The following is a 13,749-nucleotide window of genomic DNA, read 5'->3' as shown; positions in this document are numbered from 1 at the left end:
TCACCCTCGAAGCCAAAAGATATCGATCCCCTCCACCATTCTTACATATAAAACTCGCGTTGTTTGTAAGATTTTGCACTCGTTTAAGAACAAGTGTTACGTACAAACTTGCGCTTCTTTCCCCCTCTCTCCTCTCAAAAAGATTCAGTGACGACTCTTTTTAGTCGGATCGATTATTCTTGGAATGGAGAAAAATCTTGGACGATCCAAGATTTCCTTAAATCTTTGATCCTTTCTTGAAATCTTTAATCCTTCGAGAATCTCGGCTTCCTCGTAAACGAAGCGCCTCGAGGAAGCCAACCACCAAATTTTCCCATTATTCGCCCCATGGAGAGGGATGGAAAACGAGCGTGGAATTTCACTTCGAGGTCGAGGGATGCTAAATAGGTTAATTACTATTGGTTGGCCGGTGTAAATCTTGGTCGATCGGCCATTCATCGTAAATATCCAGCAACGTTTCAGCGTCGTGACTCGGGTGTCAAACCGTCTGCCAATAATTGTCCAGTTGGTCCGAGGGGAGGCTTAACGAGCTACGCTCGCTCCTATGCCAAATAGGACGAATTGCGTCACGGACGGGCCCTGCTATCACGAATTCGATTTAACGAACGAATACTTCGAACACTCCTCCATCTATCTGTCTATCGATTCTATCTATATATGGGGGGGAGGAAAGGGGATAGTTTGTTTGTCGAACGAACGAGGGAAAAAGGACGAAAAATAGGCGGGAATATCATCGAGATAGTGCGAAACCGTCCCCCTAATCTGGTGCTTCCGCTCAAGTTCACGGCTCTCGCGCTCGCTGAAAGTGGCTTCGCGACGTGGCTTATTCCTCCCCTTTGCGTGGGCGGAAGTTTCAAAGAACAATCGCCTTTCGTCCTTTTTTCTTTCTTTTTTTCTTCTTTTTTTTTTTCTTCACTGATATCTTGGCAGATATTCTATGCCTCCAGGCGATCACGGAGTCATCGAGCAAACGAACGAAACGTTTCAGAGTTTTTTCTTCCTCCTTTCTTTTTTTTTTTTTTTCTTTTTGAGCTTGTTATTTTTTTTTTTCCCTTTTTTTCTTCGAGACTTTCGCCGTGCAAAACCGCCGGGGAAAGAAACTGAAAGCGTGGCGAGAGTTGTTCTCCACCAGAGAGGAAAGAGATACGTGGTGAAGAGGAAAGATTCGTGGAAGAAAGAGAGAGAGAAGGATATTTCGTCCGAATCTCATCTTGGGAATTTTTAAAAGAATTGTTACCCGTTTCGAAAGAAGTTTAGAGATACTTTTTATTATATTTCTTGGCAATTTTTGGTCGAAGAAGAGAGAAATTGTACGCTCCAAAAATCACTGGTCAGAGGAGAGAAAGAAAGCTTGCAGTTTTTACGACGAGACATACCATGATCCGTAAATTTTAACCCTGTTTCCATAGGCAAGAAGGAAAGGATCGCCTCTTACTTTCTTTTTCAAGAAGATGGCTCACAAAGTTAAGCTAAGTATTATTATTATTATACTCTTCTCGAAGAAAAGCTATATATTCCCCGTGCAATAAAAATTATTTAAACATTGTGCCGCGGATTATTTCAGTGGAAATGCTAAAATCGTCGATGATCGGTAAACAATTGAGACAGTTGAAAAAGATTTGTTCCAGAGATCTGAGAATTGGAGGAATCGAAAGGAAGAGAGAATTATCCTCGTGTCACTTAGAATCCGACTAAGAGCCACGCAGTTCAAATTTTATTTAATAACGTTGCAATATTCTTCCTCGCAGCTTCGAACGACATTACAATCGTTTCATTATTAATCTTTTGTACAAAATTTTGTACGCGTGAATATCGCTGCTTTGGAATCGACAATGGCACAAAAGTCACGATAATCGATTAATAATCATTTAATATTTTTAAAAAGCCTCTCCTCTAAAATTTGTTTTTTAATTTGTGCCATTATCGATGACATAGCAATGGTATATATTTATAATTCCGTATCGAAAAAGAAAAGACAAATAAAATATTTTATGATATACTTAATCAGTGAAATTAATTGGAAACAAAAAAACAAATTACATATTTCCTATTATGACTTAGAAAAATTTAGAAAAGTTTGTTCCAAATTTGATTCTCTTGAAAAAGAAAAGGAGTATCGATCGAAAGAAAATTCGTTTCAACCGAGGAGGAGGAAGGTGATGGTCGTGTAATGGACAAGAAGAGGGGAAAAAGAAAAGGGAAAAAAGTTCTTCGAGATTTTAACGATGGGGAGAAAGTATCCGTGGAATAATATCCCACGAAAGTTAACGCGATCCTCGCTCGTTCGCACGTTTAATTACTTTTTGTGCCTCGGATCGCCTGCGTTTCGTTCAACCAACAAAAAAACGAAAGAAAGAAAGAAAAAATAGAAACGACGCCACAATGTTTCGATATTCCGTGCAATTTTTCCCCTCCTTCTCCCCTCCCTCCTCGATCACGCACATAACGATTTTCGATACCTCGATCGTTTTTCGATATCGCTTCCAGCGAATAAGGGACGAGATCCCCATTCGTGGAATTCTCATATGGGTGGAATAAAGACGATCCTTAATCGCGAACTTACTTTCTTTTTGTACTTGCACCCCTTTGTTTCCGTGATAATTGATAAATGAACGAGGAAGTTGGTATTTTTTTCAGAGAAATTCCAATTCATGAGGTTCTGTATAGAAAAACGTGGCGTCTTATTTTTAATTCTACTGCGAAGTTAATTATTTTAATTCTTGGTAGAATAATACTTCGAAGGAGGGAGAGATTTTTAAGAAAAGGTATTTTTAAAGAAAAATAAATTTTGAAATTTTCGAAGGGAAGGGGAGATAAAATTCCACGGGATTCTATATTAGATATATAAAGAAAGTTAAATTCTTAAATCGCAAAGTTACTTTCCTTTAATATTTGTTGAGACTCGTTTCATAAAATAATAGATCGAACTCGAGGGAATTGGTATTTTTAAAGAAATAAATTTTCGAAATTTATGCAGCAACCGGACCTGGTAAAGTTAGGAATGGAGGTGTAGAGTTTGTTTCACGGGACGAGAAGTTTCACCAAGCCAACTGTTTACTTATGGAAGCTTCTCTCAAATATTTGTTTATCCTTACCAGGCCGAACTTAGTTCAGAGATCGATCTCCGAAGGCCAGATCGCAGGCAAAAACCGGACAATTTCGTCTATGCCCGTCTAATCCTCCACGTCGAATCTATTTATTTACAAGCTACGTTCAGCTTGGTATCGCATTCCTGTTCAAATCTTTCGCGTTATTTAAATATGCAACTTGAACGATTTTATCGTTTCCTTCCGTGGATTCGATTCTGATCGATCGAAATTTATGTCGATTTTCAATTATTCATTCTAAATTCGTAAAAATCCAAAATTCCATTATCACGATACTCTAATAAAATAAATTAAAAGAAAAGAAATTTTTCTTTTAATACGAAATTTTCATCGATATCCAATTAATATTAATTGAATTTAATTCTGGATCTATCACTCTGATCATCATAAATGCCTACACCTGTATGAACGAAAGCAATTATATACACATAACAACAAAAATGTGTTAATGCAATCTAAAAAATAAACTGTAATTAAATACCAAACCTGTCTCCCCTGTCTCAAATTTCTATTCTATTCACAAATGAACCTCTCTTACTGACTAATCCACCGCATAATCCATCCAATTTTAAATCTCAAAGACTCTATTCGACTCTAGCCTGCCTGATACCAGAAATTTCATCACCAATTGTACACCTTTCCATCATTTCATAAAAAAAATATTCTCCTCCCCTAATATCCTGTAGAACATCGAATCGAATTCTCGAAAATCGAAACTCGAACGCGTGGGAGAGGAAGAAAGAAAGAAAGAAAGAAAGAACGAAGAAGGAAACAAAATAGAGAGGAGGGAGGGGGAAGGAAAGTTCGTATTAAAAAATTAAATCTCGTCCGGGCAGGTGACGAGAACGAACGAGGGTGGAGGGAGGGAAGGATGTGTGTCCGAAACCGCATGCATATGTAGATGGGACGCATCTGCATTGCAGATTAAACCGGGGGAGAGGGGGAGGAGGAGGAGGAGAAGGAGGAGGCGCGAAAGAAAGCGGGCTCCGATTTCGGGGGGAATTGTCGAATTGGGAAACTATCCCTCCCCTAATTTGCAAAAATTCCTCCCATCCTCGATCCTTGGCTCGAATTTCTCACCCCCTTCAACGTAATGAGCGAAAAGTGAAACTCGATTGCGGTTCTTTTTCGTCTCCGCCCGCCAACTTGGCAACGAGTGAAAGAAAACGGCGTTTTCCCCTCCGTGAACGTGAACCGGAAGTGTGCAAGTTTCGAGGAAAGCGAATCCTCTCGCCGTTAAGCCGGGGTGGTGGTAATGGTCGGTCGGGGGAAAAAAACGTGTGTGAAAAGGGTTTATACGTAAAAAGCCGCTTTGAAACGACGGTAGTAAAGCGAGTTATGTAAAGTTACGAAAGTTGAGATGAAATTCTCCCTCTCTCTCTCTCTCTCTCTTTTTTCTTTTTTTTTTAACAATGCGTGGCACGGTTACAAAGAGAAATTCGTTTCTGGGACTGTTAATCGGACTCGAGGGCGCTACTTGACAGGCTTTAAACAGGGTTGAAACTAAATTGGAAAATGTACCACTTTTACGAAGGTAGAAAAAAGAAATTTTCTCGTGGAAAATTTTCTTCCTAATCAAGGAAACCTAGCATACCTAGATATCTATTCCACCAAAATGGTGGAAACTAAATCGTAAGGATCTTTTTATCTTTCAAGTAAAGATAGATAGAAATAGAATGAATGGAATAATTTCTAATGATATGCATTTTGAGACAATTTTATACGAGTAGGGAGGGAAAGCTCGGTCCCAATCTCGAAAATATCCTCTGCCTGTCCCAGGACAGGCAACAACTGCTGAGCAACAATCGCTATCAATCACCCCCGCGAAACGGCCGGAAGTTGCCCGACCGTGATCCTACCAGCCTCCACTTTATTCGGCCAGCTGCCTCTGTCTCTCGCGGAACACAGGATAGTGGTAATGAACCGAGGGTAACCGCTGGCCATCGGCCAACCCAAACTTCTGCTCTCTCTCTCTCTCTCTCTCTCTCTCTCTTCTCCTTTCTCTCTCTCTCTTCGCGTAAAGATTCCTGATCCCGTTTCTCAGGCAGAAGGAATTACAGGTTCAACTTTGCCAGCCAAAATCTCCGTGTCGACCATTCGACTCTCATTCGAGCAAAACGATCCTCCCTCTGTGAATCTTTCGTGGACGAAGCTTGTATTATTTCGAACCGTGATGATGAAAAATCGATGAAAACCTTTCTTTGGAAGGTTTAACTTAATTTCGAGCGATCTTTCCTTTTTTCTCTTGATCCAAACGTCGATCGAATTCCGTCGAGGTTGAGCTTGGAAATAATAAGGGGGGGGGGGGGGCCCGTTTAACATTTCCAAGAGCAATTTGTCGAATGGAAAACGCACTGCTGCGGCTGGGATCTTTTTGTGTCAAGACAAGCTCTTCAACTTTAACGAGAACAATTGCGGGTAACAATTGCGATCGAGGGTAACCGGGAGGAGCAGGCTCAAAGGAGGAAAATTTATTCGGGGAGAGGGCTTAATGGGTGCTCGATCAAATTGACCGGTTTAGCGAGTCGCGGAACGAAAGCGCCCCGAGGATAATCGGTGACTTCCATTCGACGATTAAAGCTTCCTCCTTCGGCTCTGGAAAGTAAGGAGGCAATCGTTTTCATTAGCATTCCCGCCTCTCTTTGACGTTCGTGCTAATAAAATATGTCGGCGATCCGATTGAAAGTAGATCAGATGGTTGTGATTTCCTTTTTTTTTTTTTTTTTTGTTTCTTTCATTATTGGGATTCGTGCAGAACGGGACATCGATGACGAAGATGAATCAGAGAATCGACAGATAGATGTCAAATATTCGATCATTTGGAAATTTGTCCCGTATGATTTTTAGAAATCTGCCGACACGACGCGTTCCATTTGTATATCTATCCTTATCCTACTCGTTGTAAATTATAACGTATTTGTTCTTATACTGGTCTTTACATCCCTCTCAATTGAAAAATAAATAAAGCGAGTGGCTTTATAATATCCGATACTCGTTCGATGTGAAAATAAAAAGACAATGCGACGACTTATTTCTGTTTCGGATGAGTTTAAATCGGGGGAATTCGGACGCTTCAGATCGAGAAATGAGGCTCCGGGATTTCCGCGAAATGTCGAGTTTCGTTTTGGAAATTCGTTTAACATCCCCATTCGAAAAATTCGAGAAATTGAAAATAAATGGTCGAAACGACGGCAGTAATCGGCCACCACGACTCGAAATTGCCGTCACCTGCTCCATTTTCTCCATCCAGCCTCGTTCTAATCGATTGGTCGCATTCCTGACCACCGGGTGACACCCGGTAAGATAACCGCACGGAATGACGATATAGCCCAATTCGATCACGTTATGTAACGTCGAATTAAATCTTGTCATTATGCGATACATGGAAAGCTGTGTACGACTCCACGCGCGTTAATTCTGGATCTGACGTTGGAACAGGATTTTAAAATAGACAGATATTCTATTTATATTAGAAGACGAAGGAGGAGAAGAAGAAGAAGAAGAAGAAGCGATGTTAAAAAAATGAGGGAATTAATCATGTACACTCCTCTCCAAGAGCATGCTTGAATCCACCAGGTGGTTGGTTCCTCTCCGCGTTTCGCATGCGAAATATCTCTCCTTTGGATATTAAAAATCCAAAAAATTTCTTCGTATCGTGTATGTGTTACGAACAGGAATACATTGGCCAATATTAAAATTCTGATTTCAATATATTCAAAGTGAGTCGAGTTTAAAGTGATTTATCGCGATTCAAACGCGATGAAACGGGGAAAAGGAAATCTGTCGAAAGTGTTTCGCAAGGCTATGGCCTTGAGATCGGCCAACTAGAGATCCAAAGGCAACATCGATACCAGAAATAAAGCCCGTGGCACGGTTATTCGTGGACAGTGGGGAAAGAAAAAAACATTTCGCGAAACTAACTTAAAACGAATACTTCCATATTCAATCCTCGTTTTCTCCCCTTCGAGATCGAATGAGGAGGGGGGGGAAAAAAAAGAAAGAAGAAAAAAAATACGAAGGAAATCCATATGGAAAAGGATGGAGAACCTTCCGTCATTTCCATGGAACGTAAATTAATGTTAATCGGATTCGCCACTCGGATTCGTTCCACTCGTCGGCGATCCGTTGAATTACAACTGGATCGGGCCGGAATTAAGGTCGAATTAAATTTCGAAACGTAACGCGCTCGTTTACGATAACACGCGTTTACCGATAACAGATTAACAACGCGAAGATAGATGGCCCGTGATTCGAATCCACCATCATTTTCCATCCGCGCCTGATACTGCTGATTGGATGGCGGTGCTTCGATAAGGAATGAAAAAGAAAAAAAAAATAAAAAAAAATAAAAAAAAACAAAAAAAAAAGAGAAAGGAGAAAAATTTTCACGCTCACCCTCTGCGCCTTTCGCTTATCGGCCCGCTGATTCTGGTGATATATTCGGCTGAAATTACTGACGATAACAGGCACCGGTAAAGCGATCACAAGGACACCGCTGAGAGAGCATACACCCCCCACGATTTTTCCCGCGATCGTTTTCGGAACCATGTCACCGTACCTGAAACAAAAGAATCGGAATTCGTTAGTTGGAAAAATATTTATATATCATTTGACAATATATCAAAATAATATATTCTCTCGTTCGACCATCTTTTTCGTTTCCACGACGTGGTAAATAAATCGACATCATTTACAATACAATAGGGGAATACAGGGGAAGATGGGATAAAAACGTAAGATTCGATCAATCTTCGGTCGGAAACAATTTTTCAAGTAACAGTCAGAGTCAGAGTGAGAGAGAAGAGGAACGAGCACGGTCTGGCTATATACGGGCCACTTCCCCTTACGCGTTAACCTTATATCCCCGCGTGTCAATCATACTTTATCGATGCGACTTGCAACGAAAAATGAAGCGAGAGTTACTCGAATCGACAAACGGGGATTAAATATAAATATAATAATATCCTTGAGAAGAATCTCGTCGCACAGCTTCGAAACAATTGGTGACGATGGATTCGAACAGAGTCGAGAAGAAAAAGAATTGTTTCTTTGCCGATTCTCTCGACGATCGTTGTGAGGAAGGTTCGAATTCGAAAAATTCCAATAATTTTTCTCGTAGATTTTTATAAAAAAGAAAGGGAAGAGGGTAAAGGGTAAAATGGAAAGAAGAGGGAAGGTTCGGTTTGAGAGCGTATTACTTTCAGTTTCTTCGGTGAATCGCATTAAAATAGGATGGAAAGAGAAGTGGGAGGAAATGAGGTAGAACGACAGGAAGAGTTTTCACGATATCGCGTAAAGATTACGAGCCACTCCTCCTTATCGGGCAAACGTACAACGATAAAACTTTTTCTTCGAGGTTATACGTGCCCTCGAAAACCGTGGTTACCCATTCCCTCCTCTCGAGTTTGTGCATTTACGAATTCATTTCACTGTATCAACTATACGAGTTTCTCTTTTCTTTTTTTTTTATCAATTCTTTTCTCTCTCTTTCTCTTTTTTTTTTATGATTCTTCTCCTCTTCACCTATATCAATTTTTTGCGTCTCGAATCGTCGTTTAATAACGAGAATCGTCAATATGAGGGGTCTTTTAATTAAAATTTAATCTGATGGTTGTGCAGGATCAATTGTAATTTATAACTTTAATTCGCAATATAAATCATATATATATATATATATATTTTTTAAGACTTCCTGCATTTTCAATTCAAAATACTTTTAATTAAACAAATGTTGGATGAATGGATGGGTGGGAAAATTATATTTTTAATAATTCCATACAAAATATTGTATCGTTATACATCTGAATATATGAAAAATCAACCCAGCTTAAACAATTACATCAATTGCTCGTCTTGCGTGGATTTTGTACAGAGAATTGACAATATAGATAGAATTCTCAATAGCGAGAAATTGCAGAAAAGTATATGCGGTATAGTATATAAAATCGATACAGGAGGCGTGCATTGCGCGTAAATTAGCCGTGCTTAATGTCCTGCCTTCGCAAGCAATGCCGCAAGCTTGCGCCGCAAACGTCTACTTTAAACCACAGGGCGTCTTACTATGACGTCTTTTATTACACCGCGAAAGTGAAAACTCGAGAACGTTGGCTTTGATGCGCCATCAAATCGAACAAATTCGAGATTAAACAATTTCGAAATCGCTCTGACTTTCAACTCAATCTCTCCTCCTCTTTTTTTCTTTTTTTTTTTTTTGTCTCCCCAATAAACGCGTTAAACGCGTATGAAAATAGAAATATTAAACCGTTCAAAATGCAAACGAGAAATTTATACGTGACCATCGAAACGGGGGGACACAAATTTTGATCAAAATCGAATTGAAAAAAAAAAAAGGAATAGACTCGAAAACTGGAGGATATCCGATAAAACGCGGTTATAATGGATTAAAGCGACGAAAAATGATTCGAAATTTAATTTGTTAAATTTAATTCTAATTAATTTATTAAAGAGAAGATTGTTGTCGGTCGAGTGAAAAAATTTCACGAGGGGCGGAGATGTTCGAGGATCGAAGAATAATCGACGAAGCAAGTAGTTCGAAAGGGTGAAGGAATATAAAAATAACGAAACAATAAAATCGTGAATTGCATCGGGCACAATTTTCCATGAGAAGATACGATCCCGCCGTCAGGTGTTCTCCCAGGGAAAAACCTTGCTTGTCCATATTTCTTCCAACAGACGTGTGTCCCGCGAGAAACTTAGGAGGAAAACTTCGCGAAAAGTTTCTCCGCCGTTGTGCTCGATCGACAACGTGTTCGAATGTTCCGAGTCGAGGCGCTTTGTCCACTCGTGAAAATTTTCAAAAGCGTTGAAACGATTAGGAGAAAAAAAAAAAAAAAAAAAAAAAAAAAAAAACGATACGCTGCCTGATCTCGTGACTTTTATGAAGATCGGCAAATTGGGAAATGGGCCGGGGAAATTGGAAACGTCACGTTCAATGCGCGTGACCGATTGCTCGAATCGAACTAACATTTACAAAGTAACAAATAAATAAAAGGGCCGGACACGGAATTCGATTGTCCAAGTTCGTCCAAGAATTTATCGGTCGGTGACAGATGCAATCGACGTTCTCGAGAGAAAGGTCAGAGGAAAGGGAAAGCGTTAAAGGGAAGATCGTATCGCGATGCATCGTTTTCTTTTTTTTTTTTTATTTTTCGATTGTACTGTATTTCTCCCTTCCCTTTCCTTTTTCTCGATAAATTCGAAAATTTTAAAATCATCAAAAAGATTTTAAAATTTAATCAATTGTCACTTTGCCAAATGTTTCTCACTCTGCGAAAACAAATAAAAAAAATTTAATCAACCGGGTCGATAAGTTAATTCACTTTGTATGCTCACAACGGAAAGAAAGAGACATGGATCAACCAAAGCAAGGGAAAGGAAAGGTTTATCGATGCAGTCGAGGTTGGGGGTAGGGGCTATTCGTCAAGCGACAGGGACGCGTGAAACAAAGGCAGAAATCATTGAGAGGGCACGTACGATAAGCCGTGGATTCCCGTGGTCGTAACGTATTTGCCCTGGCACGCATTAGCGGTTTCCACGTAATTATGGCCGGTTTCAACGCCGCACACGTAGCCTGTTATATTATTAAAAAGAGAAACGTGTGCGCTAATTGGCAAGCGACGAAGGCACCGCTCGTTACCCACCGAGCTTTGCAAACCGACCGAGCAATTCATCCGAGTACGAGGGGGAAAGATGTTTAAACAGTCGGTGAAATGTTGGAGAGTTGTAAGATCCCGGCAAACACCACCCATCCCAATATTTTCATCGTCGGGTAAATTTTACGTACCAACAATCGAGTTGTAAATCCAAGTATTAACTATTTGGCAAAATAAACTAAGTATTCCAAATGTATACAAAGTGGATAAAAACAAACAAAACTGTCCAATCGTTTCTTTTTTTCATAAATAATAAGAAAAAAATTAATTTTTAAAATTCAATCCCTTCCATTTCCTCGACGTATCTTCCATCGAGAATTATCTTCTCTCTCGTTTTTCACTCAACAATTTCCGCAATTCCCTACGTTCTAACCATCGCCAGATCCCAATATTTCCTCACGCCGAGATAAATTAAAAAAGATTCGATCGACGTTCATCAACCATTCGAGCAACGATTCTCGCTAATGCGCGTTTCGAGGATAACCGCGGCGCTTTTAATTGGACAGAAGTGAAGGAAGGAAGGAAGGAAGGAAGGAAGGAAGGAAGGAAGGAAGGAAGGAAGGTGGATAGTTAAGGGGAGCTTAAAAGGGAAGGGTAGGAAAATGCAGGAGGCGGCCGCGATCCGGGTCGATCGCCGGTGTTCCAGCGATGTATGCCGAATTAGTTGACGGCACGCCGGCATCCAGTTCCCGCGGGATGGAACGAAACGGCGACGTGCACGACCCCTACCCCCTTCCTCCCTCCCCCGGAAACTGCGACATAATTCGATAAAGCGGACCCCCTCTGGTCTCGTCTCGACGATCGACGAGGATTGGCCCGCTGGCGATGTTTCTCGCTTATAAAATAGCAAAAGATAGGAAACCAGAGAGAGAGAGAGAGAGAGAGAGAAGAAGATCGCCGTGTTTTCTCACCTAACACCCCTCCCGCGAAACGATGGACGGATCGACTTCGGTTTTTCGTTTAACAATCGAATCACGCGCGGCGAAAGCTTTTCATCCTTGTCGCTTGTTTGCTTGTTTTTCTCTTATCTCTATATCCCTTGCCGGATCTTTTATTTTTAAATGGAAGTCTTCCATGGTGGAATGGAGAGCTTTTCGACGTATGATCGTGCTGTTGTAACCGGATCGATTCGTTGATATTTCGTGTTCGAGATTTAAAAGCGTGTTTATACGTGGATATATTTTGTTCCCTTTGTAGAGAGAATTATACATCCGTATCCATTTTATTCCTTCCTTCATTTTGGGAAGAATGTCGTTTATAAATTGTAAAATCAATATATATCTTGTTTCATAATTTTCTAGTCTATGCTTCGATTTATCCTGTGCGGAAATAATGTTTGATAATGTTTCAAACAAGAAAGGAAGAATATCTCGGAGGTGATATTGGAGGTGATGTAATTGGCTTATGTATAATTTGTGATATTATACGTCTTTAATATTTGCCATATGTAATGTCGTGCAATTGTATAATGTTAATAAAGATGCAACAAACAATTCCTTTCTCGATGTTGTTCGCAATGAATAAGAAAATAATCGTGCAAAATGATCGTGGTGATGGATGGTACGTAGTTTTCGATTGGATAATTAAATTCATTCCTGTGACTTTCATCACATCTTGTTCCATCGAAGACACAAATTCTTCTCGAATTCGAAAACAGAATTTGCAAATTTCTTTCCATGTTATTCCTTATTCGGGAATACTTTCGATTTAAATTGCCTTACTTTAAAGAGCACCAGGTTCGATTGATCCCTCACGATTAAACTTTCCCACTAATGCTCCTTCCTTGAGAAACAGTTGATCAACCTTTCGTTCGAATTCGAATCGTAGAACGGGGGTGTGAACAACTTTATGTGTTCAAAGATTCATTAATTAATAAGAATTCGATTAATAAGAATCTCAGAACAATTTTAGAAGAAGCAAGTACGTTAAAAATCATCGACGATCTTCTTATTTTTCTTTTCACCAGAATTATGATTAAAAAAAATTAAAAGAAATCGTTTCGGAAATACGTTTCTCCAAAAATTGGAAAAAAGGGAAACAAGTCAATAGGAAGCTGCTATCATTACGATATCTCGACTATCTGATTCTTTTATCCTTTCTTCCATTCGAATCAAAGGAACGAGAATCGTCGAGGGAGCGAACTGGAAGGGAAAACTACTTTCACACGCCGATGAATCCGATTCTACCGTCTTCAAACAGCGTCGCCAACTTCGATTCGGCTTTAGAAGAATTTCTTCTTCTTCTTTTTCTCCTTTTTTTCCTCTACTTTTTTTTTTCAAAGTTTTCTAAAAAAAAATAGTAACTTGCCTGGCTCCCCCCTCCCCCCAAGATCACCAGAAATACGATCGAAACGAGGATCCAAGTTTATCCAAGGGAAGAGGATCGAATTTCGTTTCGTTTAAAAATTTTTATCCGATCCATCGAATACTCTTCATCTCTATTTTTCGTTTTTATTCGAACCGATAAATTGATCGGTCGAACAGGAGGAAGAGTGTCTTGGAAAATATTGCGAAGCATAAAATTTCGAGACTATTCCTCCAAGATTGTCAAAATAAGGAAGAGATCCTTCCTATTCACGAAAACGAAATAAAAAAAGACTATAGATGAAATGATTGCAAATGTTAATTAGTTACTGATTAAAAATTGTTACTTAAACTCTCAAGCTACGAAATTTTCATTCGTGATAATTCTGATCTCCGGATTATTATTATTTCTTCACAATTATAAGTACATATCCATAGACACAAGGATACGCATTAAAATCTATCATGACTTACAACAAAATTTAAAAAGGCGATCGAGTAATTAATTTAAAATTCGAGTTTCGAGCAGCGAATTTCTACCTTACCTTCCCTTCCCTTGTTTCATTAATTAACCAAGTTAATTCCATCAAAAAAAAGAAAGAAAGAAAAAAACCTCTCCTTAACCTATCTTGAAATGAAAAAGAAAAAAGAAAACGCGCGCATCGA

The 13,749-nt window shown here is 39.5% G+C and overlaps 1 protein-coding gene across 6 annotated transcripts in view; it reads right to left on the bottom strand.

Annotated features, from left to right (window-relative positions):
* Window positions 1-13,749, bottom strand: part of LOC122719513 (potassium voltage-gated channel protein Shal) — a 99,231-nt gene that overhangs the window by 56,809 nt on the left and 28,673 nt on the right. For all 6 annotated transcript variants that reach the window (XM_043945411.1, XM_043945412.1, XM_043945407.1 and 3 more), the window contains exon 2: window positions 7,503-7,665. In XM_043945411.1, the coding sequence (XP_043801346.1) occupies window positions 7,503-7,665 (163 nt within the window). The remainder of the gene's footprint in view (window positions 1-7,502; window positions 7,666-13,749) is intronic.

This window comes from Apis laboriosa, unplaced genomic scaffold (assembly GCF_014066325.1).
Source record: "Apis laboriosa isolate Shangri-la unplaced genomic scaffold, ASM1406632v1 scaffold79_cov154, whole genome shotgun sequence".
Lineage (NCBI taxonomy): Eukaryota > Metazoa > Arthropoda > Insecta > Hymenoptera > Apidae > Apis > Apis laboriosa.
This window is presented reverse-complemented; position numbering and strand designations above follow the sequence as displayed.